This window comes from Manihot esculenta, chromosome 18 (genome assembly GCF_001659605.2).
Source record: "Manihot esculenta cultivar AM560-2 chromosome 18, M.esculenta_v8, whole genome shotgun sequence".
Classification (NCBI taxonomy): domain Eukaryota; kingdom Viridiplantae; phylum Streptophyta; class Magnoliopsida; order Malpighiales; family Euphorbiaceae; genus Manihot; species Manihot esculenta.
This window is the reverse complement of record NC_035178.2, coordinates 7,075,527-7,102,255: the sequence shown is the minus strand read 5'-3', so window position 1 is coordinate 7,102,255 and position 26,729 is coordinate 7,075,527. Positions and strand designations below refer to the sequence as shown.

At 31.5% G+C, this 26,729-nt stretch overlaps 4 protein-coding genes, 1 non-coding gene and 1 pseudogene across 5 annotated transcripts; 4 read left to right on the top strand and 2 right to left on the bottom strand.

The window, feature by feature from the left end:
- The first annotated feature begins 5,140 nt into the window (after positions 1-5,140).
- Positions 5,141-5,882, top strand: LOC110606313 (defensin Ec-AMP-D2). Its single transcript, XM_021745066.2, has 2 exons — positions 5,141-5,305; positions 5,509-5,882. The coding sequence occupies exons 1-2, from the start codon at positions 5,239-5,241 to the stop codon at positions 5,679-5,681; spliced, it is 240 nt and encodes a 79-aa protein (XP_021600758.2). The 5' UTR covers positions 5,141-5,238; the 3' UTR covers positions 5,682-5,882.
- A 5,270-nt stretch (positions 5,883-11,152) lies between these two features.
- On the top strand, positions 11,153-11,680 carry LOC110606314 (defensin-like protein). The gene is made up of 2 exons (XM_021745067.2): positions 11,153-11,249; positions 11,339-11,680. The coding sequence occupies exons 1-2, from the start codon at positions 11,186-11,188 to the stop codon at positions 11,506-11,508; spliced, it is 234 nt and encodes a 77-aa protein (XP_021600759.2). The 5' UTR covers positions 11,153-11,185; the 3' UTR covers positions 11,509-11,680.
- Positions 11,681-12,988: 1,308 nt separating this feature from the next.
- On the bottom strand, positions 12,989-18,185 carry LOC110606528 (annotated as a pseudogene).
- On the top strand, positions 13,323-13,766 carry LOC110606529. Its single transcript, XM_021745377.2, has one exon. The coding sequence runs from the start codon at positions 13,323-13,325 to the stop codon at positions 13,650-13,652; it is 330 nt and encodes a 109-aa protein (XP_021601069.2). The 3' UTR covers positions 13,653-13,766.
- A 1,911-nt stretch (positions 18,186-20,096) lies between the features above and the next one.
- On the top strand, positions 20,097-25,309 carry LOC110605898 (TLC domain-containing protein 2). The gene is made up of 3 exons (XM_021744576.2): positions 20,097-20,534; positions 23,409-23,686; positions 24,845-25,309. Exons 1-3 carry the CDS (start codon positions 20,279-20,281, stop codon positions 25,157-25,159), a joined length of 849 nt encoding a protein of 282 aa, XP_021600268.2. The 5' UTR covers positions 20,097-20,278; the 3' UTR covers positions 25,160-25,309.
- Positions 25,310-26,131: 822 nt separating this feature from the next.
- On the bottom strand, positions 26,132-26,203 carry TRNAQ-UUG. Its single transcript has one exon. It is a non-coding gene; the product is annotated as a tRNA-Gln (tRNA).
- Positions 26,204-26,729: the final 526 nt, after the last annotated feature.

Sequence of the window (26,729 nt, the reverse complement as noted above, 5' to 3'; positions counted from 1 at the left end):
TCACCAAAAGTCCAAGTGTTAGTCCCACTAAACTAAGGCCATAAGTCAAAAATTCGTCAGGTCAGAAGACCGGATGTTAGTCCCACTAAATCAAGGCATAAGTCGAAAATCCATAAGACCAAAAGACTGAGCATTGGATTCACTAATTAAAACACTCATGCCAGGCTATAAGGCGGAAACTCACTAGGCTAGAAGACTGGACATCGGACCCACTAATCAAGGCAGCTCATGTCAGACCATAAGACGAGTTATACCAGGTCGACCAACCGGGTGTTAGTCCCATTTCACAAGAAGATTCTAAAGCATTGGATGCCCAAGCCATAAGGAGGGTATGAGCCAAGCCACACGACCGAGAACATTGGTTCCATCTCACAGAAAGTCTCCCAAGCATGTGTCACTGTTCTTATAATAACCCTTAGAAATTCAAAACTTTTTGTAAAGGAGGAAATCCCATTGTAGGCAGGCGAGACTTTTTGACTATCGACGAAAGCAGAACGGGCTGTTAAGTGAGCAAATGAAGTTTGCAAAGAGCTCGTAAGGGCTAGAAAATGCACAAAAGCTCGATAGGGTTGTAAAAATGTCTAGAAACTCGAGCGAAGTTGTAACGACCCGAAAATCGGACCGCTACCGGTGCTAGGATCCAGATCGGCTTAAGGCCACCGGAACCCGTAGCAAGCCTAACAAACATCCTGTATACCTGTTTAATCCCATACATGACCAACACATATATAAAAATTTTGAACTTTTTCCTTCCTTTACCAAGTTTAACCTGTGTATGCACAACTCATGAGCATAAACCCCACACTAGAGCCCTCATCAAATGCTCCAGTGGGGTAACATAACATACATTAAACTTAGTTAAACATAAACGTCATTAAATCATTACATTTGAAAAATCATGTATCAAAAGGGATTAACATACAAACTAGGGTCAAGTACAACTCTAAACCTCAATAAACATCATTACATTACATGACTGTTCAATACTATTCATTACATTACATTTCAATAGTTATCATGTCCACCACTAGCTATTACATAACCATGACTTTACTCTAGTTGACCTCCTGGTCTATCCCGTACCTGCAAAACTGGGGGATTAAGGGAAAGGGGTGAGCTACAAGAGCCCAGTGAGCAGAATAATAAAACATTATATTAAGAGTTCATGCTTTCATGAAATGCATCACATCACAAACAAATCACATTAAGGATGAACTTGTCACCAATAGCCCTCTACATAATCCAATAGTGCCAGAACGTAGAATGGGTCCTGGTCTTTCCCTTACATAACATGTCATAACATTCCAATGTGCCAGGGACGTAGAATGGGTCTTCCTGGACTTTCTCTTACATACTGCCAGGGACGTAGAATGGGTCTTCCTGGACTTCCATACCGTATCATCATCATCATATCATTTCATACGAGGGCTAAGGGATCATTCAACATTCATCCACATCAACAACATAATATGCAATGCAACATATTCATGAATTCTAATGCAAACAACCTAATATATCTCATGTCATTCATGATGCGTGAATCATGCTAAAACTTTCATTATTTGCTTAAAAACGTAAAGAGTCATTCTACTCACCTCAGGCTAGCTCTGACAAGACACAGAAGCAGCTGACTCACTGCTGGGGTCCTCGGTTCCTTGGGTTCGAACCTACACAGGTGGACTCAAATGAAGGACCAAACATACATGAACATGACTCTAAAATACTCCCCAAAAACCCCTTAAAACACCTTGAAACAATCATAGAAAATATGCAAAGGAAGGCTGGACAGGGCACTTTCGGCGGCAGGTTCGGCGGCCGAAAGTCCCTCCAGAGACGAAAGTCATACACCTTCAGCGGCACTTTCGGCGGCCGAAAGTCCCTCCAGAGCCAAAAGTCCACTTTCGGGGGCAGGGTTCGGCAGCCAAAGGCTGGCCTCCACAGGCAGGTTCGGCGGCCGAAAGTCCTTTCGGCTGCCGAACCTGAGTTCTTCCAAAGGCAGAACTCAGCCTCCACTCATGCACACTTGCCTCCCAAACCATTCAATCATGCATTTACCTATTCTACAACAAGCAACTCAAGCCAACAAGCATATAGGGGTCTCAACTATCCTAAACCCCAACCAAAACACATCCAACATACATAAACAATTCACATTGCTCAAAAACTCAACATTAACCCATAAACTCAAAAATACCCTAAACATGCATTTCTACCCCACAAATCTCATAAAAATTATTTAAAACATACAAGGAAGGTTGGATCTAAGCTTACCTCTTGAAGATCGAGAGGAAAGACGATCCTAGCTTGGAGATGGGGAGAAATCAACTCTTTGGTCTCCAAGCTTCAAAACTTGCTCTTTTTGCTCAAATATCTTCAAATCAAGATAAAACTTGTTAAAACTCGAGAAATTGGAGGAAAATATCAAAAATCTACCATGGGAGAGCATGGACTCACCGTTGGCCAAAAATAGGGAGAAGAACTCGCTCGTTTCGGCCATGGAGCCCTTATATAGGGGCTGGCCAAACCACATTCGGCAGCCTGAGGTGCCTCCAAAACTCATGCAAGTTCGGCGGCCGAACCTGAGCCACTTTCGGAAGCCAAACTTGCCCCCCTAAACCATCCCACGTTCGGCGGCCGAACCTGGAAATGCCTCCATGGTCTTTTTCATTCAAAACTCAACTTCCTTCTTACTTAAGATCATAACATACATTAAAACATTTTATAAAAACATGATTTTTACCCTTCTAGAGATTTCCGACATCCGAGATTCCACCAGACGGTGGGAATTTCGATACCGGAGTCTAGCCGGGTATTACAGAAGTCTACAAGGAGAAAAATAACTAGAATTCAGTCAGAGCTGGTCAGGGCGAGAAAATACTCGAAAGCTCGCCAGGACTAGAAAATACCTGAAAGCTTACCAGGACTGAAAAATGCCCGAAAACTCATCAGGGTCAGAGAATGTCTGAAAGTTCGATAAAGTTGAAAAAATGCCTGAAAACTCGAGTAAAGTCCGCAAGGAGGAAAATGACTAGAAACCCATCAGGGCTAGTCGAGGCAAGATTGTTCGAAAGTATGTCAGGGCTAAAAAATGCCCGGAAGCTCGATAAGGTTGGAAAAGGCTAACGAGCTCACAAGGGCTAGAAAATGTTAGAAAGATTCTCAGAGTTGGAAGCTCGACCGGGCTGAAAAATGCCAAAATGATCCCCAGGGTTGGTTGGTGCTAGAGAGAGCCCGAAAACTCGTCAAGGAATTCAGATCAATTTTTGCTAGACAAGATATTGGACCTGACTAGTCGGTAGGGCAAGTAAAAAAAAAAGTAAGGACATCATGCGCTCAGTTCGATAAACAAGCCACATACCCCAAATCGTGAAGACAACTGTTATCTTCGAATCTAAAGAATCAAAGACTAGCAGGGGATTTATGATGTTACACAGCAATCGCTCAAAATAGATAGTGAGCTGTTACCATAAGACAGGGCGATGTGACAAGGATCTGATAATTCAATACATGGTCCTACCCGTAGAAAGTAAGGCCTAGACAACTATGTTGCCAAGAATCGAGAGACAAGAAGACTCAAGCGCTTCAGGTCAGCCTCGGGTCAGGTCGATTCAGTTCGTCAAGACTCGCCCTCTCAGCTACAGAGGGAGACTTCATAAGAAAATTATCATTAACAGTTACAATCTAGCAAATCCCTTTTATGCTTGCGATCACACGATTCTCAACTAATTAGCCAGTGAAGATCTCTTACCAACGAGCCGGCCACATTATTATCAAATTTTCAAGAAATACTATAATTAACCTCACTTCTTATGATATAAAAGGTAAATATCACAAAAACAAAAGTATACAATTTTCTTGCATGAATAATCTCAAATTTTTTATTCACCATTTTTTTCAATTTACTAAACTAAATGTTAGAGTGATGAGGGCATTCACCACCCTACTTTCTATATTTACCTTATTTTTTATATTTTACAGAATTAACTAATCAGTACAATTTCACTCTGACCCATCCTTATTTTGGTTTCAGCAACATATTTAAATTACATAATTTTCCAATTAAACAACTAATTTACCTAATCTTGGAAATTCTAGAGCATGATGGCATCCATCTCCAAGTATCACATGCATGTGGCAGGATTCTTTCACCACCAACACCCACTGTTCCTTGCCAGATAATTCCTGAAAACCCCACCACTACTTTCATATTTCTTTGCATTTAAATATATATGATTATATAGTGAAAATTTAAATTTTTTATAATGATTTTAAATTGCTGTTAAAGTATTATCTAAAATTATTATTTTAATAATTTTATACTTATTTCTAAAATAAATTTAAATTAAAATAATATTTTTCATCCTATCATATAATTTAAAGGTAAATTTAATATTTTAATTAACTATATTCAAACATAAAAACGTAATAGTGTCTACATGGAGAAAGGAATATTGTGATGAGAAAAGGAATGAAATAAAAGAAAGGAAGAGATGTATACAGCCAAAGAATTCATCGTCAGAAGAGGTGTGCTCAAAAGCAGATTCACAGAACAAATCAAATCAATATTACTTCTTTTCTTTTTCTTTTTCTTTTTAAAATAAAGATAAAAAAGTTTTGCATGTGGAAAACCCTTTTAACATTTGGAATATTACTTATATGTGAATCAATTTATATATATTCACAATTAATTAAATGCAAAAAATTCATTCTAAAAATTTTAATAATTTTCTCCATTTTTATTTCTTATTTTCCAAAAATCTATTCTATGATCAAACTCACAAGAATAAAGCTTAATTAATTATACAGAGAACAATCCGTTTTAATAATCTAATTTGAAGAGAGAGATAAAAATTAAGTGATTTAATTTAACTACTGAGTACATAAATTTTTTTATATAATTAATTTCAATTTACTTAAACTCAAAATTTTTAAATCTTCCATATGATTCATGTTGGAACATATAACTTAATCGATCCAATATTAAAAGGAGGGAAAATTAAAAAAATCAATCTTTCTCTTTTTACCTGTATATCGATCTTTTCACTTTATGGGGGGATCATGGAAGGAAAACGTTGTGATCTGTCACTTGATTTTCCTTTTATTTTTTTCAGATGAGGAAAATCATGGTGATTCATCATCTGATACACCCACAAAATTTATTTAAACCCTTGCATGCATGGCTGCCATCAAAGCAGTAATTAGCCCCTTTCTTTCTCTGTGTCTGTGTGTGTTTGCGAGATGATGAAGGCTCCAATGCGCCTATTCTCCTCAGTTTTCCTCCTCCTCTTGCTGCTTGTGGCCACTGGTAATAACTCTCCCCCCATCCTCTAGTATTTTACTTTTTTTCTTCCCTGCAGCTTTTGCATATCCATGAACAAAAGTCCATATTCAAATTAATAATGAGATGCTTGCATAACACACACACACACACGTCTTTCATGAATTAGCCTACAGAATATATGTGTCTTTCTAATTAATATTTGATTATATATGTTGGGGATTGAGCAGAGATGGGGCCAGTAATGGTGGCTGAGGCAAGGAAATGCGAGTCACAGAGCCATCGATTTAAGGGTATGTGCACGAGGCACAGCAACTGCGCTGCCATCTGCCAAACTGAAGGCTTCCATGCAGGACACTGCCGAGGGCTACGCCGTCGCTGCTTCTGTACTAAGCATTGTTAGTTTCTTTCAATATCTATGACAGTGAGAGGAATTAAGTCATAGGTTATTCTCTTCACTGAGGTTCTTTGTGTGTCGGAATAATTAAGATTATGGTTCCAGTTGGTTGCGTTTGTTTTATGTGATCCTTGAAAGATTACGTGTTAACCTTGTTTTGGCTTCATGTCTCTATTTTCTTAATAAGATTGTGATTTTGTTTCCCTATCTCCGCTGTCTCAGTTCTCCATGTTCAAACTTTAAAATTTTTGTTTTTTAATTGGAGAAATTATATCATATTAACATGATTGCATGTGTACTATAAAACTTTCTTTTTTTAAAAAAAAAAGATAATATATATATACTCGCTGATTTTGTTTATTCATATTATGGAAACAATTTGACAATAAAAACTTATATAAAATTTTTTTAATACAAGCGTATAATAGTCTATGATAAAATTTTCAAATCATAGCTAATAGTGGGAATAAAAAAATTAAATTTTAATTATAAAATATTAAATATATTTTATCACATAAATTTTATTTAATAATTTTTAATTAAATTAATTCTATTAAATAAATTTATTTAAATATATGTAAAATAAATTGATTAGAGTTTCATGTCATCAATTGAAAAAAAAAATAATTAATAAAATAATAACACTTGTCAACAATTAATTGGATCTTTCTTTTAAATTCTTTATAAATAAAAAGATATTTTTTCTTAAAGGGAGCTAGAAAAAATACAAAATATCAATTTTATAAAATTTTTATCTAAATTTTATTACGAGTCATGTTCTGAAATCCAATAAAGGGTAGATTCAAAGTACATATTTGTGAACTTAATTTTATTGGTTCGAGTCTTTCTTCTTTTATTTTTTTTCTTTTTGTCCTGTAATGATTCTGTATATCCTATCATTATCACCTGGAGCCGTATATATAAATGTACTGTATTATTTTTCATCATTATATGGCTATTTAATTCCTTTCAGCGCCGTATAGACATAATCCGGATGTATACGGGTCTTTTGCCCCATTGATCCGTTGCCAAGTCGGTTGAGTTGAAATTTTCTTTAATAGGTACTAGTCCTACTTTACTCGGTCTATTTGCATAAAGTCAGGGCCGCACGCTAATGGATGGACTCTACAATGAGTTTTGATGAGGCTATGATTCGATCGTCCTACGTGAATGTAATGCGACCAAAATATCCAAAACTCAGTATTTATCAATAACTTTTTCAAATCAAAAAAATTTTCACTATTAATTTAGAAATAAATTTTTCAAACTTTTGAATTACACTGCCTTAACAGGAAAAAATCAAAGGAATGAGTTTATTTATCCCAATAAATTTATTATTAAAAATTAAACTCAACTTTCTGTTATTAAATTAATATTTATTTGTATTTTGTTTTTGTTTTAATTTCATACATAAAATATGTATGTGCGTTGCTTTCAAAAAAATAAATATGTATGTGCGTAAACTAATATTATTGGATTGTAATTATTCTTTTCTTATGTGTAGTCAATAAATTTAAACAATAAAAATATAATAAAAATCAAAAGTTATATTATTATTTTATATAATTATAATTTAAAATGATATTATTGACTAAAAAAAATTAAACTTTACGAATTTTTATATTTATAATTTAAATTTTTAATTTTAAATAAAAAGTTTTAACTTTTAAATTTATTACAATAATAGTAATTTTTTAAATTTTAATCATATTTAAATTAATTCGTATAACACATCATATATTATTATTTTTATCATATAAGTAATTTAATTAATTTAAATTAAACTATAATTAAAATTTTAAACTTTTAATTACCTAAAATTCTCAACTAAAATTTTTATTTGAGTATTAGAGAATTAAATATTTTAATTATATAATTTAGAAATTTTATATAATTAAAAGTTTAAAATCTTAATTAAAATTTAATTTATGTAATAAAAATATGTAAGTTAATTTAAATATAATTAAAATTAATTTTAAAAGTTTAAATAATTATAATAAATTTAAAAATTAAAATTTTTTATTTAAAATTAAAAATTAAAAATATAAATGTAAAAAATTATAAAATTATTATTTTTATCGGCCAATGTACCTTTAAATTTTCAATAACGTGCCTAACTTGTTTAATAACAATAATTAAACCTTAAATCCTCATTATTTCACTTTATTTCGAAGCCATGATGATGGGAGTTTTGTGACTGCTAGAGCATGCTCTTTTTATAATCAGATAGATGCAAAGTGTGGTGAAATTATAACATTTCGAGAAGCATTAAGCTAGATTAAAGAGTGTGGATGTGATCGAGTCTTTTTCGAATTGGATGCTTAGATACTTGTGATATCAGTTAATTGTGCTTTGTTGGATGATTTATCGTCTTTTGACCTTTTGGTTCAAAATTGTAAACTGCTTCTATCTAGTTATGAGGAAGTAAAGTGTGTTTTTGTTCATAGATCTGCGAATGATATCGCTCACGTTCTAGCAACATCGGCATATTCTGAATCAGATTAAGGAGTTTGGGTTGATATCCCTCACATTGTTTCTATGTTCTTTTTGAATTAATGAAGTTTTATTGTCCTTTCAAAAAAAAAATCTATAAAATTCAATCTTGCATTACAACATATTAATTCAAATAATTAAGAGCATGAGATAATTGTGTAATATTATCGATGAAAATGAAATAAACATATATAAAATAGAGTGACCAAAAGTTTTTTTCCTTTTGATTTTTTTATCTAAAAGTTTTCTCTCCATCTCATTAGTGCCGGTGTAATATTGGCTTTCTTTGCCGCTTTTGACCGGGGAAGCTCTTGTTTTCTCCTTCCAGCTGTGCGACTCTACTCTCTGCACTGCTGAATGGTTGTAGATAGTTTGTTTTATCTTTTAGGTTTTTCATGTTAAATCCATACTTCATTGCGAGAGCTTTTATTTGATATGTATTTTCGATGTTATCTATTTGTTGCTTTACCTTTGCATGTTGGGTTTTTTTTGTTGTTTATTTTTATGCATGTCCGATTTTTTTTATTATTTATTTCTATGCAGGTCAAGGATGGTAGAGACTCTATTTTTGTTTAAGGCTTATGGCTGTTGTAGGACTGGATCTTGCGAGTTCTATATACCGTAAAGGGTATTACGATATCACCCTTCATCGGTGTCTCGGTCCTCTTACACCTATATGAAATTGCGCTTATATGTGGCCCTTTTCAACTATTAATGACTCCGGTGATTTTGTGCTTTAATGCTTTTTGTTTTCGACAATCTTAGCAAAGTGGCGCTTCATTGGGTTGAAAGTTCTCTTCCATTCGGTGCCCTCTTATTTGGGTTGGTGCTCCAATTTGCCTTAGAGTTGTGTGTTAGAATGGTTGAGGTTTCCTTAGCTTGGAGTTGGACCTGTTGACATGGGACTTTTTATTTTTTCCTCTTAAGCTTTTTTTCAAAAGTCTCTCAGTGATGTATTCTAGTTATTTTTAATGCTATTTTTTTCTTTATTTTAAAAAAAGAAAAATTATCGATGGGCATGCACCTAAAAAAATCTTGATTAAACATATATTTCAAAATTGGTAAGCAATAAAATTATGAAAATTTTGACTCCTTTAAAAGATTCGGACTCCAAAATTAATGTTCACCAAGCTATTCAAAATTTGATTTTCAAACCACGTTTTTTTATTGATCTATTTGATCCTACCAAACACAAATTCTTTTATTTTTATGAATATAAACATGCTTTATATTCCATCCCACTCTGTTATATATGGGTTGCTAAGAATTACTTAAATTAATTAAATCACGATATATATATATATATATTATAGATTTAAAATTTAAAATTTATTAATTCGATTAATTTAATTATATGCTGATTAGGAAAAGAAATCTTTCCTTTCTCAAACAAAAGAGAATAAAGGCGAAAAAAAAGGGGAAGATAAATTCTTCTGACTATCATCTCAAAAAAATTAGCAAAAAAAAAAAAGTTAATTAATAATGAAAAATTGCTAGTTTGTTAACTGAATCAGCTATCTGAAAATAAATTTCCTTGCTCCAAAAAACTATTTATTTATTTAATTGAATTTTATCGATTAATTTTTTAATTTTAAAAAATTTATTAATTAATAATTTTGTTAATTTTAATAGATAAACATTTTATTATTTATTTTTATAATATAAAATATCAATCGATTTTTTAATTTTAAAAAATTATATACTACTTAATCAATGCAAAAATAATTTAAAATTTTTTTAATATTAAATGGCTAAAATTAACATATACTAATTATACTTTTTAAATTCTAACACTCAAAAACTAATTAAATGTATTCCACTGTTGGGAATCAAAAATTTTATAATTATTTAATTTAATTGAAATTTTTTTCATAAATTCTTTTTAAATTCAAAAATTCAAAAATTTTTAACTTTAAAATTTTTTATCATATAAAATTATGAATAATTTTGAAAGAATTTATTTAAATTTTTTTCTTATAAAATAATTTGAGAGAATAATATAAGGACCAAATAACATTTTTCCTTTTTCTTTATTATGGTGTAATATTGTCACATATGAAAAATCTTTCCACAATTTTTGTGAATTTTCTTTGTTAATCTTTTACGATTTTTTTAAAAATAAAAGGTTTAAATAAATTCTTATAATATCATGTATAAAATTATTTTATTTAAAAATAAAAACTTTATAAATTAAAAAATTGATTTTTTTATTTTAAATAAAAAATTTAATAGAAAAAATTAAATTAAATTAAATTTTTTTATTTTAAATAAGGGTAAGTTTCTCATTTTTTTACTTAATCTGTAAAGAAATATTCATATTTGCAAGTAAGATTTTTAAACAAAATAAGATTTTTAGAGATTTAAAAATCTTCAAAATTTCAATCATGTAATAGAGTGTATAAAGTTTTTTCATATTTTCATTTTATTTTATATTATCTCTATTCTTTTTTATCGAAAATAAATGAATTTAAATCAGTAATAATAAAATTATTTTTAAGATTATAAAATTTCAAAATTTCAATCATTAATCGTCCGTCACGGGACTGAAACAGAGAAGTGGGGCTATGGACAGCCCCAAATGATCGACAGCCACGTGGGTGCACATGTGCAATGCAGTGAACCTATAGCTAAAGGACACAGACTGTAGTGTCAGAAAAGCAGAAAAGAGACTAAACACACATCAGAAAGCCATGAATAACGTTAAATTAGTTAAATTTTTCAAAAAGTTACCAAAATAAAGTTACTTTCCCTATTACCCACATTTTAATTTCCTTCTACATATTAATTTATTTTATTAATTATTTTTATATTATCAATAATTATATTAAAAATATAAAATATATTTATAAAGAGATACAGTATGATGAGTTAGATTCTGTAATATGAATTTTAAATTTTTTAATAAATATAACAAAATTTAAAAATAGATGCATCACACGTGATGTACTTGTATATAAGGGACCTTGTATGGACGCATTGCCCTATCTTCTCTTTGTATCAGTAGCGGTAAGTGCAAAATGAAGCATCCTATGCGTCTCTTCCCAGCTGTTTTCCTGCTGCTGCTGCTGCTTGTGGCCACTGGTAAATTACATTCTTATCATCATATGCTTGCTTTGATTTATTTTTCTTTTGAGCTTTGAGAAGAATATATGTGAATGTGATGATGGCAGAGATGGGGCCAATGATGGCGGAGGGAAGAAAATGCGAATCGCAGAGCCACAAATTCAAGGGAATATGCTTGAGTGATACTAACTGCGCTTCAGTTTGCAAAACGGAAGGCTTCACCGGTGGAGATTGCAAAGGTGCACGTCGTCGCTGCTTCTGCACTAGGCAATGTTAGCCTACGATCGAGAGTATGAGTAGTGCTCTTGAGAGTGGAGACCATAAAATCTAAAATAGAATTTCCATCTGTTGGCTTCAGAATAAGAAGATTATCTTATCATGTTCTTGTATTGAGTGTTGCTTAATTATCTCTAAAATATAATAACCTTATCTTGGCTTGCCTTGGATAATTTATGTCTTCGTCTTCCCCAGCATACTTCTTTCTTGCAGAAAAGTTTATTTATATCCGATTCGTGGTAAATTTAAAGCATAAACAAACTATAAAATAACTCTACAGATGGTGTTTGATAATATATAAATAAAAGAACTTAATTTTATTATGAACAAATAAAAATACTCACTTTCTATATTGATAATTAAACTATATTTGATAATATATAAATAAAAATTTTTTTAAAATTGTGACACATATTTATCAGAACATAAATATTATAAAATAATTTTATAGACCGATCCAATCAGGTCATAATAAGATCGATTTTTAAAAAGTCGAATCGTATTATTAAGGACTTCAAACCAGTCAACCAGTCAAGATACGAGCAGTATAAAAAATAAATCTCTCAAAGTTCAAATTATCACACAAGATTTTAAATACACATGCGTAGAGAAAGCATTATCATGATATTTTTTTGTTAAACAAGTATAAATTAATCGATTTTATATTTATTCTTCAACTGACCACTATTAATGATCGGTCTGCAATCTCTAATAAAAGTAATTTTTAGCTTGACAGTAAAATTAAAGACAAATAAGAGATATCACGAACAAAATCGACAAAAACATGATAGTCCACTCAAGAGGATACCCTCACTAAAAATAAACGAAGAATTAATCTTTCTCACCAATAAAAAAAACCAATAAAAAAATCCACTTAGCCCCTGCACAAAAACTTTAACCTTTCCAAACAAAATACCAGTGAATACTCTCATTAACCACCCGTATTTATTTCATTAATAAATAAATCATATTCTTAAAAAATTTTATTAAATAAAACTAGAGATTAAATATTTGCATTTAGTAATCTCAATTTATCATATCAATTCATCATATTTAAATAAATGAAATTAAAATTTTTTAAAAAGAAATTGGAAGTTGATATAACCAAATTAGACAAACTCTTTGTACCTCTAATATGACCTTAATTTTATACGAGGCTAAATTTAATAATTAAATTTAAAATTCAATAAAAATTAAATAAATTATAATTTAATTCCTTAATTTAATAAAATTTATAAATTAAATGATCTTCATAAGTTTAAAAATAAACAAATTAGTTCATGTCCTAAAAGTATAGTTATGTCACCATTATTTATTTAAGGACTAATTTATTCTACATATTTAAATATATGAATTAAATTACCGAAATAAATAAAATTATAAAATTTAAATTATAAAGAAAAAATTTAAATATATTTCTCATAGTAGAAACAATTTACTATTTTTTAAATTACAATGATTAAATAATGGATTTTTAAAAATATAAAAGTTAATATGTAAATTTCATTAATTTTACAGACCAAAGTATAATTCAGTCTTACAAAGTAGTCAAGAATTAAAATATAGATTTTACATTTCATATTTTAATAGTTGAGAAGGTGATATAAATTAGGGCTAAATTATGTTGTCTTTAAAAAAACAAAAAATCTAATTCTAAACATGCGCAATGACGCATGGCCAGTCGTAGAACCACCTATGTAAGTCCAGAACCTTCCGGTAAACCACCGACCGCCTCCTCTCCTATAAGGCCGAACAACCCTTAAACAAAACCCTAAATTTCAAACCCAGCACCACCATACATACAGCGGAAAAAAGATGTTCTTCTTCTTCGTTGGGGGAGTGGAGCAGCAGGTGCGCCAGGTCCTCAAATCAGGTGTCGGCAGGTGCATTAACTGCGGCTCCATGGCTGATCTAGTGGAATACGACAAGGTTCTCAAGCTCTTCTTTGTTCCTGTGTGGAAATGGCCAGCCAAAGACCCCGCTGTGTATTGTAACAACTGCAGTCTCATGTTCCCTCGATCCTTTTCTCTCCCACCTCCAAATACTGGTCCACCAGCCATTCCGGAGAGCTTGCGGTGCCGCTTTTGTGACCGGGTTGCGGAGCCCGAGTTCAGGTTCTGTCCTTTTTGCGGGTCTTCTCTGTAATTGAGTTTTGGGTTTAGGAAGATTGGACTTTGGATTTGTAATAACAGTGCTTGCTTTAACTGTAATCAAGCTATGTACATTTCAATACAACTTACTGAGAATTTCATGTGTTAATTTTCTGTTTTCCAATTCACTGTTGGAACTTGAAAATGGGTAGAGATCAGAGAAGAGAGCAGCTCTAGGAATTCAGAAAATTCTTTCTTTACTATGATACAACAGAGAACTCCTCCTTTCAAACACCAGCGTTCTTAAATGTAGATGGAAGAATAATCATCATGAGACCTCATTGGCTTTGAGGAGATGAAAACAGATGAAGAAACTGGACACAACATCAATAATGGCTGTTCAGATGCTTATACCTTGCAAGGACTTGCATGCACAAACAATACCCGCTCAGCCCCAGGCCAATCAAAAGCTTTCGCCTTTAGGAGATATCCTTTTAGAAACCAAAAGCCAAACAGCACAACATTCTCTACCAATGCTCCATTATTTGCAATCCTGTTCAAGGGCTGTTAAGTTGGATAAAGAGGGGCTGATGCTTGAAGAATCCCCTGAAGTTTAGATCCATCATCCTAGAGTTTTTGGGTTTCTTCACGCTGACTTGCTGAAAGGTAATTGCTTTGCTCCTCTCTCCACAGCATCTCTCCATAGCCTATAACTTATTCCTAGCTTATCATGAGAAATTGGTGAATTCCACACATTTCGCTCTATTGATCATTCGCTCCTGCTGCCCAGCTACAATCTGCAGATCCTCGTTTATTACCTATTTCATACAAAAGCCTCCAACAAAATCAAACAAATGGAAGAAGCTAGGAACCAGACCTAGAGGATGCAACTTTCACTACCAAGCCAACCTTATGGGTTAATAATCTTTTATTCCCACCCTCATTGGTGGCATTCTCTCTTGGCCTAAGGCTAGTTTTTCAGAAACATGGAACCTAAGTGCCATTAATTCTTTAAGCGTTCAACCATCTAGGACACAAGAGGCATCCTTAAAAGACACTTGTCACTAGCCAATAGCAAGCACATCCAATTTTTTATTGGAAAGTTTTTGAGTTCTAATCTCTAAATTTTTACAACTTGAAAAAGCTGGATGAGACCTTGAAGCACTGCCAGACAACAATGTTCAATTTAGTAATTCAATTATCAAGGTATACTCTCAATAATTTAATATCCACATATATATATATATATATACATACATACATATATATATATTCCTGCCTGCTCAGCAAAATGTATGCATAGTGCATGAAAGGAACGTGTTTCAGCACTGCAGCAAAATCGAGAGACATTCTGTATAATAACCTAGACTTTTGTCTTGTTGAAGGCAAGCATACATGAAGTTGGTGAAAATGAGTTGGACATTAATTGCCTGGTATTTTTCCCCTCTAGCTTCCCGGGCTTTGAGATCCGGATGGTTGATAACACCATAAAAGGCGGTCAGAATTCCGTATGTATTGGATAGGGGTCCCAGTATCCTTGGAGCCCAGATGCAGGCGTTAAAAAATTTCACCAAGCTGAGAATTTTGACCACGAGCAAAAGAAATACACAGTTTCTCATCACTACTTATTCTGACAGCAAGTTTTGTGCATCTTGAAAAGGTAAACAAAGGAACATCATGCTCATACTTCTGAAATGATAGTTATTTTCAACATTAAAGTTGGAGCAGCAAACTGGGGACACTCCAACCCTTTGCAAAGGTAGATGTGTGAACAAAGGGGGCCTGCACAATATCTAACAGATTATCCAGAAGAAGTCCATGTTCCACGGGAAGTTCCCTGACAATCTGCCACAGGCAGGGATATAGCAATTGTATATTAGATGACATGCTGCTTATTAAAATTCACGCAAGCATTCACACAAATTATGGTTGTGGACTACAAAACCTCTAGAAGGCTGTAACAAGGAAGTGTTGCTGCTAGAGGGTCATTGCCACTTGCCAGGCCAAACCCATATCTTGCTCAAAACATGACAATGGCTTTATCTTAACATTTAGTAATGGTGTAGATGGCATCTTCTCACATTTTCCATCCATTGAGTATTCCCATCCTAATTATTTCACCAATTTTCAAGAATTAGCAATATATAAACTTCCTTGCATAATTGCTAATTTATGATTATCAGCCTTGTATATGAGAACAGTTCCAGTACATGTTGAATGTAGAACATAATTTTCAAATTATTTCCTTCATTTCTTACTCACCATGGTAAGGACATTGGATCCAACACTCATTGACTGAACCAAACTGAAGAGGACAGGCTCTATGGGCACACGTGTTCTGGACATATCCAGGCTTCCCATCTTTCCCACGAAAGACAACCCAGGGTTCCTCAAAGCAATCAATTGAATCTAGAACAGAGGTAAAATAACTTGTAAGGAGACATTCATGAATAATTGAGGTCCTGTGTGCTGACCCTAGATAATGTGATTGGAATCTGGGAAATAAGTATTTGATACACAAAACATAAATCATCAATGTCCTCCTTCAGATCAGTAGAGAATGCAACAGGATACCAAAAATTCTTAAGGTGGGAATTGTAAGGTTGAGCTGGACCTGAAACATTCAAACTTTTCCGTGGCAATCTCCTTTTTACATTGTCCAGAGATTGGGAAGAAGTACTCAGAGAAGGGGATGTTTGATCAGACTTCATTGTGCTTGCATCTTGTAAAAGCCTATCATCAACTAATGCTTTCTTGTGAGCTAGTTATCTAAAGCCGTAGCAACCCTTGCTTCTGATATATGAACCTGTCATTATTCATGGGCCAGACATCATAATGATGATAAAATTGAATAGGAAGAGACAATATCTCATTAAATGAAGAGTTTTCTTCACAGAACATTGATGAGCATAGGTCTCATTGGATTTACAAGATGCATCCCAATCTAATGGATCTATGCAACCAATTAATTATTATTCATGGCTCAGGTGATTTATGCAAGTTATTTAACTTTTTTGGTCTGCATACCTGTTGGCTAGCTCAGGCTAGTTCTTGCAACTCAGCAAACTCCTTCCTCAAGGATCCAATAGACTTGTGCTCACGACCTAGAGGATTTAAAACTTTCACAATCTGCATCCATATTTCTCAAGGCGAGAAGTCAACAACCCACAAAAAATGCTTCGTAATTAAACTCAGATAATATAGATGATACCAGATTTTATGAGTCATATATGAATAAGAATTTTGAGGGAAATAAGCATTCAAAATACCAGATACAAATTAATTATAGTATCCACTACCCAAATTAAATGAACTTCCATTCTGCTTAATATATCATTTGTCATAAAGACAAACATTAGCACATGAAGTTAAAAATATAAGACCTTTTCATGAAGAGGCATGATAGTAAGAACATCTTGTCGAGCTCGCCAATGACAGTACTGAATGCTGTATCTGGCCACTTCGAGTGCTTGATTTACATCCAAAAATTTCCCTTTAAATTGTGGTATCTTAGACCTCAGATCCTCAACATCAAAGATGGTACCCCATAAACTCTTGTTTGGAGGCAGGGGCAGATCCAGAATTTAATTTTAGAAGGGCAAATGATTTATTCAACTTATGGGATTAAATGTATAGATACATTATATTATATAGATATACATAAATAATGGGCTAAAATAACTATTAGTCTATAATAATTAAGAGTTTAATAAACTAATGGGGGCAGAATTTTCTTTTTAAATGAGGACAATGATAAAATTATATCTACTTACAATATAAATTTTAGGAGTAACGGGGGCAAAATATTATTTATAAGTGAGGCAAAATATAAAAATTATATATAATTATAAATAAACTACTTGCCCCCACTACCTCCGCCCTTATCTGGAGGCCCACCTTTCGCCCCAAACACTTGCAAACACCTGGAATCCAACCCTAGATTCCTGAGAACACAACAATCAATTACAGTTTGAGCTACATAAGCATCTAGAAACCTATAGCTTTAGCATGAATCTAAATCTTTGCAAAGACAATAAAAACCAAAACCATATTCAACATATAATGTGTAGTTAACAGTTATATAAGTTGGTAACAAAAAATCAATCTATCCAAAATAAACATTATGTTTCTCTAGATTAGCCATTACTAAAATAAGTTCATCCTGATAAAGAAAAATTTTTAGGTTTTTCTACCAGTCCACCACAAGCTGAGGTACAATTCCATTGACAATCATTTCATAATCAAAATGTGCTCTATGCATACCAGCAAGTGCCCGTTAAACTAGAGCAGATAAAATCCACTTAAAAACCCATATACAAAGAATCAAACTGTTCTCCATTTATTTTTAGTAGGTAATAAGATAAGATTGTCGCAGAAGAACATAAAAAGAACACAATTTAGGGCACCAAAGCGAAAATATAATACACAAAAAATTAAATCATCAGTACCGAAATTTCCGACAAGATTAGCAAGCAAGTAAGTTCAGCAAATAAAAAAACAAAAGGATTACCTTTTTGGTATTAAGCATAGATGATCTACAGATACGAATGGGGAGAGGAAGTGCTGAAGCAGTAGCAATGGTGTTCATGGCGTTTGAAAAAATGCAGAGCCCAAAAACCGAGGAGATAGAATTAAAAAAGAAACAACGACGATTTTTGGCGAGAGATATTTATTTGTTTTTTTTTTCCAGAGAGATATTTATATGTTGATAAGAAGTTGGTGTTACGCGGTCTGCGCTGTCCTGCCATGCGTTTCCACGTGGACAATCGTGCAGAACGCGGTATATAACGTGGCACCTCCTCATGCTTCCACATGCCAACATGGCGGATTTTTTGATTCTTGAAAAAGTGTGGACCTTCGTATCTTGCCACCTAATTAGATTTTTTTTTTGTTGAAATGGACACCTAGTCAGATTTATAAGTTATGATAAATGAGATGAAAATCCAATTTATCTTATGATACGATTGATGGCTTTAGGTGGATCCAATGGATTGCGAAGTCGTGTTTGGGTTAGTGTTTTATGTTTAGATTAAATTAAAATAATATTTTATTATTTATTATTTAGTGATTATATACTTACAAAAATATTTTTTATTTTTTAATTAATTATTAATTATTTTATTTTTTTTATATTACAGAGGCTAAGTCCCTCGTTGCAGTGCGAAATTTCATGATAGAACCTGTTTTGGCTTTTTAAATATAAAACGAAATTTCGTGGATAGGACCTGTTTGGGCTTTTTAAATATTGATGGATAGCACTCTGCCAAAAAATTAAAAAAAAATGATGGATGCACACTTTCAATTTTCTATTTTTCATATTATAGTGAATTTAGATTTAAAAAAATAAAAATTATTTTTAAATAAAAAATGATAGCTACGTAACTCCTTAAATTTTTTCCAATACGGTTAAAACTGTGACTAAACTTTTATAAATTTATTCGTTTACTATGTTTCATCGCTTTAAACTTTTTTAATTTTAATAAAATTTTTAAATATTTTAAATATGAATAAAATTTAAATTTTATTTGATTATAATAAATAAATTCAGAAAATAACACTTTTTAAAAAATATAAAAATCTCTGATGTTTGATTTATATTTTTTAATTTAAAGTGAAACATTTTACCTTTTTTCATTAACTTAATAAGATTTGATAAATTGCACTTTTATAATTAACTTTTATTAATTTTACTAATTTATTATTTTTTTATTATATTATGAATATTATTATTTTTTACAATTAAAAAAATAATTTAAATTTCTAGAAAGTTAATTTTTATATTATATTTCTCCATAAATAAATTTATTAAAAATATATATTTTTTATGAAATATACTTCTCAGAAAATATCATATTTTCAACCAAAGAATTTCTTAATTAAAATTGGGTTAATTTTACTATAGTTCCTCAATTAGATATTGTATTATTTATATTACTCAAATTTATTTTATTTTATAAAATCTCCTTTAAACTTTAATTTGAGTATTATTAAAATTCTTATAATAACTCATTTAATTTGATTTTTTAATTCAATTTAATTTGAATTTTTATAAAATATCAGTATTAAATTCAGTTTGTTTTATTTTTTTTAATTATTAATAAAAAACTATTAGAGTTTTATAGTATAAAAAATTCATTAATTTAATATATATATATATATATTTATATGTTATTAAAATTTTAAAAATCTATCAATTAGTTTCATAAATTTTAATTATTTAATACTGTAAAAAAAATTTAAACATGTCTTCAATATAATGAAGTTAATTAATAGATATTTATAAAAAATAAATAATATTTAATAAATTTTTTATATTATATAAATTAAATAGTAAAATATTTAATAATTAATATAAATATATAATTAAATAATAAATTTCTTAAAATTTTAAGCACGTTTTATTTAATTTTTCAAAACTGATATACGAGTTTTCTCCGACATAAAAACTAAATTATAAATTTCTCTGGGTAAAAAAAATGTATATATATGCATTGGTGCTTGGAAAACCAAGATCCAAGGGCTAGCGGGCGCCAGAAGCAATCTTTAATTCACAACTACCACCAGCCAACGAGCAGAAAGCCACAGCCAAGTAATTTTGTGAATCCTTCAAAATTTCTCCCTCTTCTTCTTCTTCTTCTTCCTCTCTCCCTGTGTGCAGGGCAGAGACTGACCACTACACAAATGGCAAGGACCAGGACCGCTCATAAACGAAGCGACAACAGAGCTGCTCCGTTCTTTTTAGCCACTCTCATTCTGTGGTTCGTCTCAGTTTGGTTTGAGATTCTATTCAATAAGCGCAGAGAGCTCTTTTGGATCATTGCTGGAACTTTCTTCTTCCAGATAGCCAACTGGCTCATTCGATTTTTCGTCTCTCGTGTCCCTCTCTTTGTCAATACCTCTGTTTCTCTACTCCATTCTACCATCACCTCCGTTTCAGGTTCTTATTTCTTTATCATGTTTTTTCTTTCTTCTCTATTTTATCCAATTTTAGTTTGGGTTTGGGTTTGTGTTTGTGCTTGTGTCTTTACTTTTTCTTGTGGGTATGCGGTAACTCGTTTGCTTTTGATTATTTCTTTTCTTCTTATTTAGTTAAGTTTAATTATTTCTTATAGAAGTGAGTTATCCTACCATAAATATTGAGGATCACTCTCTTTTTTTCCCTGTTATCTGGTGTATGACTTTGAGTAAGAGAAAAAAAAAAGATTTTGTACTCGGGCATTAGTAATACAAAATCAACAATTTTAGTGAAATGTAAAATTTAATAAATTCTTACACTGTCATACAAGGCATGAACACCTTAGTTTTGATGTAGATTTGTTAGTTCTTAGGTTATGTTGTTGCTTACTGGGTGTGTAGAGATAGTATTTAGGAGCATGAAATAGTTTCCTGTACTGTATGCCCCAGAAAATTAATGCGGATCAGGTGTTCGACATTTTTTGTAGCACTATCAGTAAGGTAGTGTAATAGTGAAGGTTGAATTTAAGGGCTGTTTAAGGAATTATTTGTTGTATAACTACCTTGTGGGACAGTTATTCCATCTATTACGGTCATTTAGTATAATTTAGGGTGGGGTTGTGTATTCAAGGAAACAGAAATTCTGTGATGAAATCTTAAGCCTAGCAGCTGAGAGAGAGAGAGAGAAGCTCGAGGAAAAAATTTTCAAGTCTTATGCAGTTAACATTTGTAGACAAGAGAAAGTTCTTGATCTGAGGTGGAAAAAGAAAATATTATGGAAGGTATTGAAAGTTTTTCAATATTTTAAATGAAGCAAACATGTTGTGAAGGGAAGAATCAGGACTAACGCAAATCTTATGCTAAACCTTTGAAATTATGTGTGTGGTATAACCTGAACTGAAAATCACAAACAATATTTAGTTTAGCCGTAGGATAGTTATGAATTATGGTTAACTATTTTCAATACAATTTAATAATAATATTATTATTATTATGAGAGATTTATAATTTAATCTCTTAATATTGTCATTATTAACAAGTTAGTCTCTGTATTTTCAGAAATCTATTAAAATTTCCTTATATTTTCTCTCCGTCAATAAAATATATAACAAAATACCAAATTATTCCCTTCTTCTTCTCCTCCTCTTCCTCCTTTTTCTTCATCAATTCTTCCTCCTCTTTTTCTTCATCTGTGGTTCTTCTTTTTCTTCTTCTTCGATTTTTCTTTTTCTTTTTTTATTTTTTTTTTATTTTTCTTCTTTAAAAAGGAGGAGGTGATTCTTCTTTTTTTTTCTTTTTTACTTTTTCTTCTCCTTCTTTTTCTTTTTTTTTTTGGATGAGGATGAGGAACTGTTTCGTTGACTATTTCATTAGCGGAAAGAAATGATAAGAACGTTAGAACGAGGAGGGACTATTTCGTTGACTATTTCGTTGACTATTTCATTGATAAAAAGAAACGATAAGAACGTTAGGAGGAGGAGGAGGAGAATGGACTATTTCGTTGACGGAAAGAAACGATAAGGACGTTAGGAGAAGGAGACTATTTTGTTGACTATTTCATTGACGGAAAGAAACGATAAGGACGTTAGGAGGAAGAGACTATTTCATCGATGGAAAGAAACGATAAGGACGTTAGGAGGAGGAGGAGGAGGGACTATTTCGGAAAAGGAGACTATTTTATTGACGAAAAAATGATAAAGACGTTAGGAGGAGGAGGAGGAGGAGAAGAGTCTATTTCATTGATGGAAAGAAATGATAAGAACGTTTTAATAGATATGAGAAAAAATAAGAATGTTTTAATAGATTTCTGAATATGTAGGGATTGACTTGTTAATAATAGCAATATCCAATGACTAATTAAGGGGTTTTATTTGAGAGCAAAATTGGATTTTAAAAATTTTCTCTCTCATCCTTTATCTATTTTTAACGGAAAAGAGGACGGAATGACTATTTCGTTGACGGAGAGAAAAAATAAGAACGTTTTAATAGGTTTTTAAAAATGTAGGGATTGATTTATTAATAATGGCAATACCCAGGGACTAAATAGTAAATCTCCCTATTATTATTATTGGAAATATTATCCTAATGTACTAAGCTGATTCCATTACAGATACTATTGGTTTTGGTTCTGATTCAAGACATTTTAACCCAATCTGATAATTATTTTTTAAAAAAAATTACCAATTTGAACCAGACTGATCTGTTTTTGACTGAGTGAGATAGAAATGGTTTTGGTCCAGTTCCAGATCTGACCTGGACTAAGGTTTCCCTTGTCATATGGAGATAATGGAGTTTTGTTCACAAATTTTGGCTTTGACATAGTTAATCAGATATATACTCTCTTAATGGAAGCCCCTCAAGGGCTGTGCTGTTTATGTTGTGGAAAACTCATGCTTCAAATAAGTCTGGATTGAAATCTTTGATTCGCTATTAACTCATCAATCACTCATCAGTGACTGAAGAAAAGACTTTTGGTTAGATAAATGATAAAGAGCAATAATGTATCTTTCTAGGGTACCTGTAACCAATTAGCCTATGCTGGAAGCGTGGCCGCTGAAGCAAGAACCAAAAGGGATGAACATATCTACTCTCACAGATTGATTGACCATATCTATTTATCATTTATCAAGCCTAAATATGTGCTTCTGAATAGGTTGTTTTGCAGCCTTTGTCACATGGTAGAGTTCTTATATATTCAAGAATGTTTTTCCATGAAACTTAGTCAACCCTGAAACTTTTCTGGTTGTGAAAATAGCTATTACATTATCAATGAGACTGATTTTTCTGTTGCAACATCTTTTACGTTTCTTTTTGATATTTTGTGTTATTGATTCAGTACAAATGTCTGTTTGTGCAGTGGTTTTCATTTTAGTCCATCAGTGTTTAAAAACTGGTTCAGATGGGTTGTTTGAGCATTCACAACTTGTTGGAGGTACATGGGAATGGGCATACCCTACCTTGTGTTTGTCGTGTGGTTATTTTGCATATGATCAGTTGGATATGCTGCTATACCGATTATACAGTGGCTTGATCCCTTCCATTCTCATGCACCATCTCATACTTCTGATTTGCTTTACCCTGGCTCTGTATCGAAATGTCACAATCAACTACCTTATTCTCACTCTGATTTGTGAGGTATGTTTCCTGAAGTCTTTCTCCATCCTTTTCTTTTTGTAATGGTTATAATAGATAATGATAAAGAAAGGCGATGTAGGAAATCTTAGTGATTTTAGGACTACATATGTTAGGGGGAAAAATTACAGATAGAAAATAAAGTTTATTTTATTTGGAGATTTTATTATGATCCTTCACTATTGGTTAGGAACAAATGAATTGAGAATTAGTTTCTCTTCAAGTTGGGAATTTCTTTTTCCACCCTGAATCCCCCTAATGCCAATCTTTTTTTTACATCAAGTAGACTTATTGAAATAGGGCCGAATCCCTTGGATATGGAAAATTATATGCCTTTCAGGTGAGGTTCATCATTCATGTTTTAGATTATGATCAAAACATTATTTCAACTAACAAATCCAAAGTAATATTAGGTATGTCATATGTGTCCATCATTATAAGCAAGCCTGAAGCTGTAATGTGTATGCTGCATTTGTATCTGAAATCACTTTCTGACAACAATAGTTAGATTTCATTTTGATGTTTGCAAATCAATAAATTTTACCATGGAAAAGGGTATCAGAGCCTCGCAAATACCTTTCACTTATGCAATCATTTTAACTTTGACTTGGTTTTAGACCATCTTTGTGAAGCTTGAAATTAAATGCTGGAATTTTGAAATTAATCCATCTCAGGTCAGGTGTATAGTGAAAATTACGTCAAATTCTGATCCATAATGGCTCTTCATTTCAAGGAAACAAAATTTCATATTGGTGACAAAGTGGAACTTGTGCTTCCATAGCATTTCTATATTGCATATATGTAATTGGGAAAATCTGAGCTACCAAGGTCTTATTGTGCTAATTAAGGGAATAATCCTGGAAGGCATGTCCTCAGTTTTTGCTGACAACAATTTTTAAAGAAGAGGCCAAATTGAACTTAGCGGCTGGAGGCCTTTCTTCTGCTTTTTCTTTATTGATTTTCGTGTTTTTTGGATCAATCGCAGTTGTAGCCTGTAGGTAGACTCTTAAGAATGGTGCGAGGACCAGAGTTAATGGTAGTAGATATGATTAAGATTACAAACAGCTCAGCAAAGTTCAAAATTTGTTCAATTTAGATCTTATTATAGTAAATATGCATACACTGCAATTTCACACTTCTAAAGTAGTTTTCAAACTGCAGCTGCATTCAATCTTCCTACACGTGAGGAAAGTGCGACGGATGGCTGGTGTTCGGGATGCTAAGAGCAAAATTGTGAAGTTAGAATGGATTCTTAATTGGGTAACATTCATTTTTGCAAGATGTGTATCTCACATTCTCATCACCATCAAGTTAATCAGAGATGCTCCTAAGTTTGAAAAAGGTGTAGAGTTGCCACTTGCTCTGTTTGGGATGGCTGGAATGAATCTGCTCAATGTTGGTCTTGGCATTGATCTTTTTAATGCATTCAAACGAGAGAGAAATCTTCTTAAAGACAGCAATAATCATGGTGAATAATCAAGAGAATGAGGGGAAAAAGAAGTGTACCTGAATTTGTTTTTCCTGAAATTTTGTTTATTTGAATTGTTTGAATGTTGGGTTGCTTTTGGTTTAGCCCACTGTAATTTTATCTTCTGATGAAAGGAAATAGATTTGTAAATTGTGTGCAAGTGAACATTGTTATGGTTGCTTTCAGACAGTCTTCTGCCGACCAGAAAGTTTTGTTGGAGTAGTGGCATACACATGTCTGAATTATATTCAATGATTTTTTTTTTAGAAATGGTAAAAACAAAATCTTAAATTTTATCCATTTTAATTTTTTTTTCTTTTAACAATTTCAATTAATTGCTTTATTACGTTACTTTTTGCTATTAAATTTAATGATATTATAAATTTTGTTTGAATTCAATAATTCATGGTACAATTGTGAAAAAAATATTAAAATTTTATAATAAATATAAAATAAACTTGATAAAATATGGTTTTTTATTAATAATGAATATCTTGAAGAAGTTAGTAATACAAAAAATTACATTTTAATTCTACCCGAAAAAAATAAAATATATGTAATTTTTATCTTATTATTTTTTCATTAAGAAAAGTTTTAAAAAATTTTAAAAAAGAAAATGCTTCTTCCCAAGGAAAGGTTAAACTTATGATTTCCGTAAAAATTCTTTTTAAAATATATAAGGTGAAATTATAATTTTATTATTGTTTGCATTGTTCTCCTTATTTCAATTCTTTTATGAAAATTTTTTTTATCATGTTTATTTCTTTTTTTTTCGTTCAAATAAAAAAATATATTTTGTACATGCAAATTGGTTTTTTTAAAAAAACTTAACTTTTTTGGTACAATGGACTTAAATTAGTACACAAACTTGAGATTTAATTATCAGCTGAAGGTAATAGCATAATACAATTAATTTAATTGGCATAACTTGGAATTTAATTATTTAAAAAATAAATAAATTGTTAAATAATATAAAAAAAAGGTCCCACCGGGAGTCGAACCCAGGTCGCTGGATTCAAAGTCCAGAGTGCTAACCACTACACCATGGAACCCGGTTCTTGTCCATCCTTTTTGTTTTTTAAACTTTATAGGTTTTGGTTAAGGTAATAGAATCGGCAGGACTTTGGTTCATACTCTAATTGGATTCATTTTAAACTCCATCCGTTAAACTTAGTTCATTTAATAAATGAATCTGACTTTTATATAACTCTCAAATAGTTCAATTCAATTATAATTCTAATAAATTTTAAATTAAATAATAATATTTACAAATCGATTCATATATTTATAAAAAAAATAACTCAAGAACTAAATATCTAAATTTAAATTAAACTTATTTAAAGATAAATATTAAATTTAGGTCAAACTTATTTAATGATAAATCCAGTGGAGCTGAATTTTTACAGAAACTTGTGTCCTTTCTCTTTTATTTTTTTTTTTTTAGTTCAAAAGGAGGCTAAATTGATTATTAATATGATAGGGAATTATACAACATGAAATATCAGTTTTCACTACTTAAAACTTTCTTGTAAGGAAAAGAAAAGAAGAAAAAACCTGCTACATTGATGGATGGAAAAA

What these genes read in the sequence shown, in the direction of transcription:
- LOC110606529 (XM_021745377.2), top strand. Translation starts at nt 13,323, where the DNA reads ATGTTCTTCTTCTTCGTTGGGGGAGTGGAGCAGCAGGTGCGCCAGGTC.
- LOC110605898 (XM_021744576.2), top strand. Translation starts at nt 20,279, where the DNA reads ATGGCAAGGACCAGGACCGCTCATAAACGAAGCGACAACAGAGCTGCT. An exon ending in TACCATCACCTCCGTTTCAG is followed by an intron (nt 20,535 to 23,408) that starts GTTCTTATTTCT and finishes CTGTTTGTGCAG; the next exon opens with TGGTTTTCATTTTAGTCCAT. An exon ending in TTCTCACTCTGATTTGTGAG is followed by an intron (nt 23,687 to 24,844) that starts GTATGTTTCCTG and finishes TTCAAACTGCAG; the next exon opens with CTGCATTCAATCTTCCTACA.
- LOC110606313 (XM_021745066.2), top strand. Translation starts at nt 5,239, where the DNA reads ATGATGAAGGCTCCAATGCGCCTATTCTCCTCAGTTTTCCTCCTCCTC. An exon ending in CTTGCTGCTTGTGGCCACTG is followed by an intron (nt 5,306 to 5,508) that starts GTAATAACTCTC and finishes GGGATTGAGCAG; the next exon opens with AGATGGGGCCAGTAATGGTG.
- LOC110606314 (XM_021745067.2), top strand. Translation starts at nt 11,186, where the DNA reads ATGAAGCATCCTATGCGTCTCTTCCCAGCTGTTTTCCTGCTGCTGCTG. An exon ending in GCTGCTGCTTGTGGCCACTG is followed by an intron (nt 11,250 to 11,338) that starts GTAAATTACATT and finishes TGATGATGGCAG; the next exon opens with AGATGGGGCCAATGATGGCG.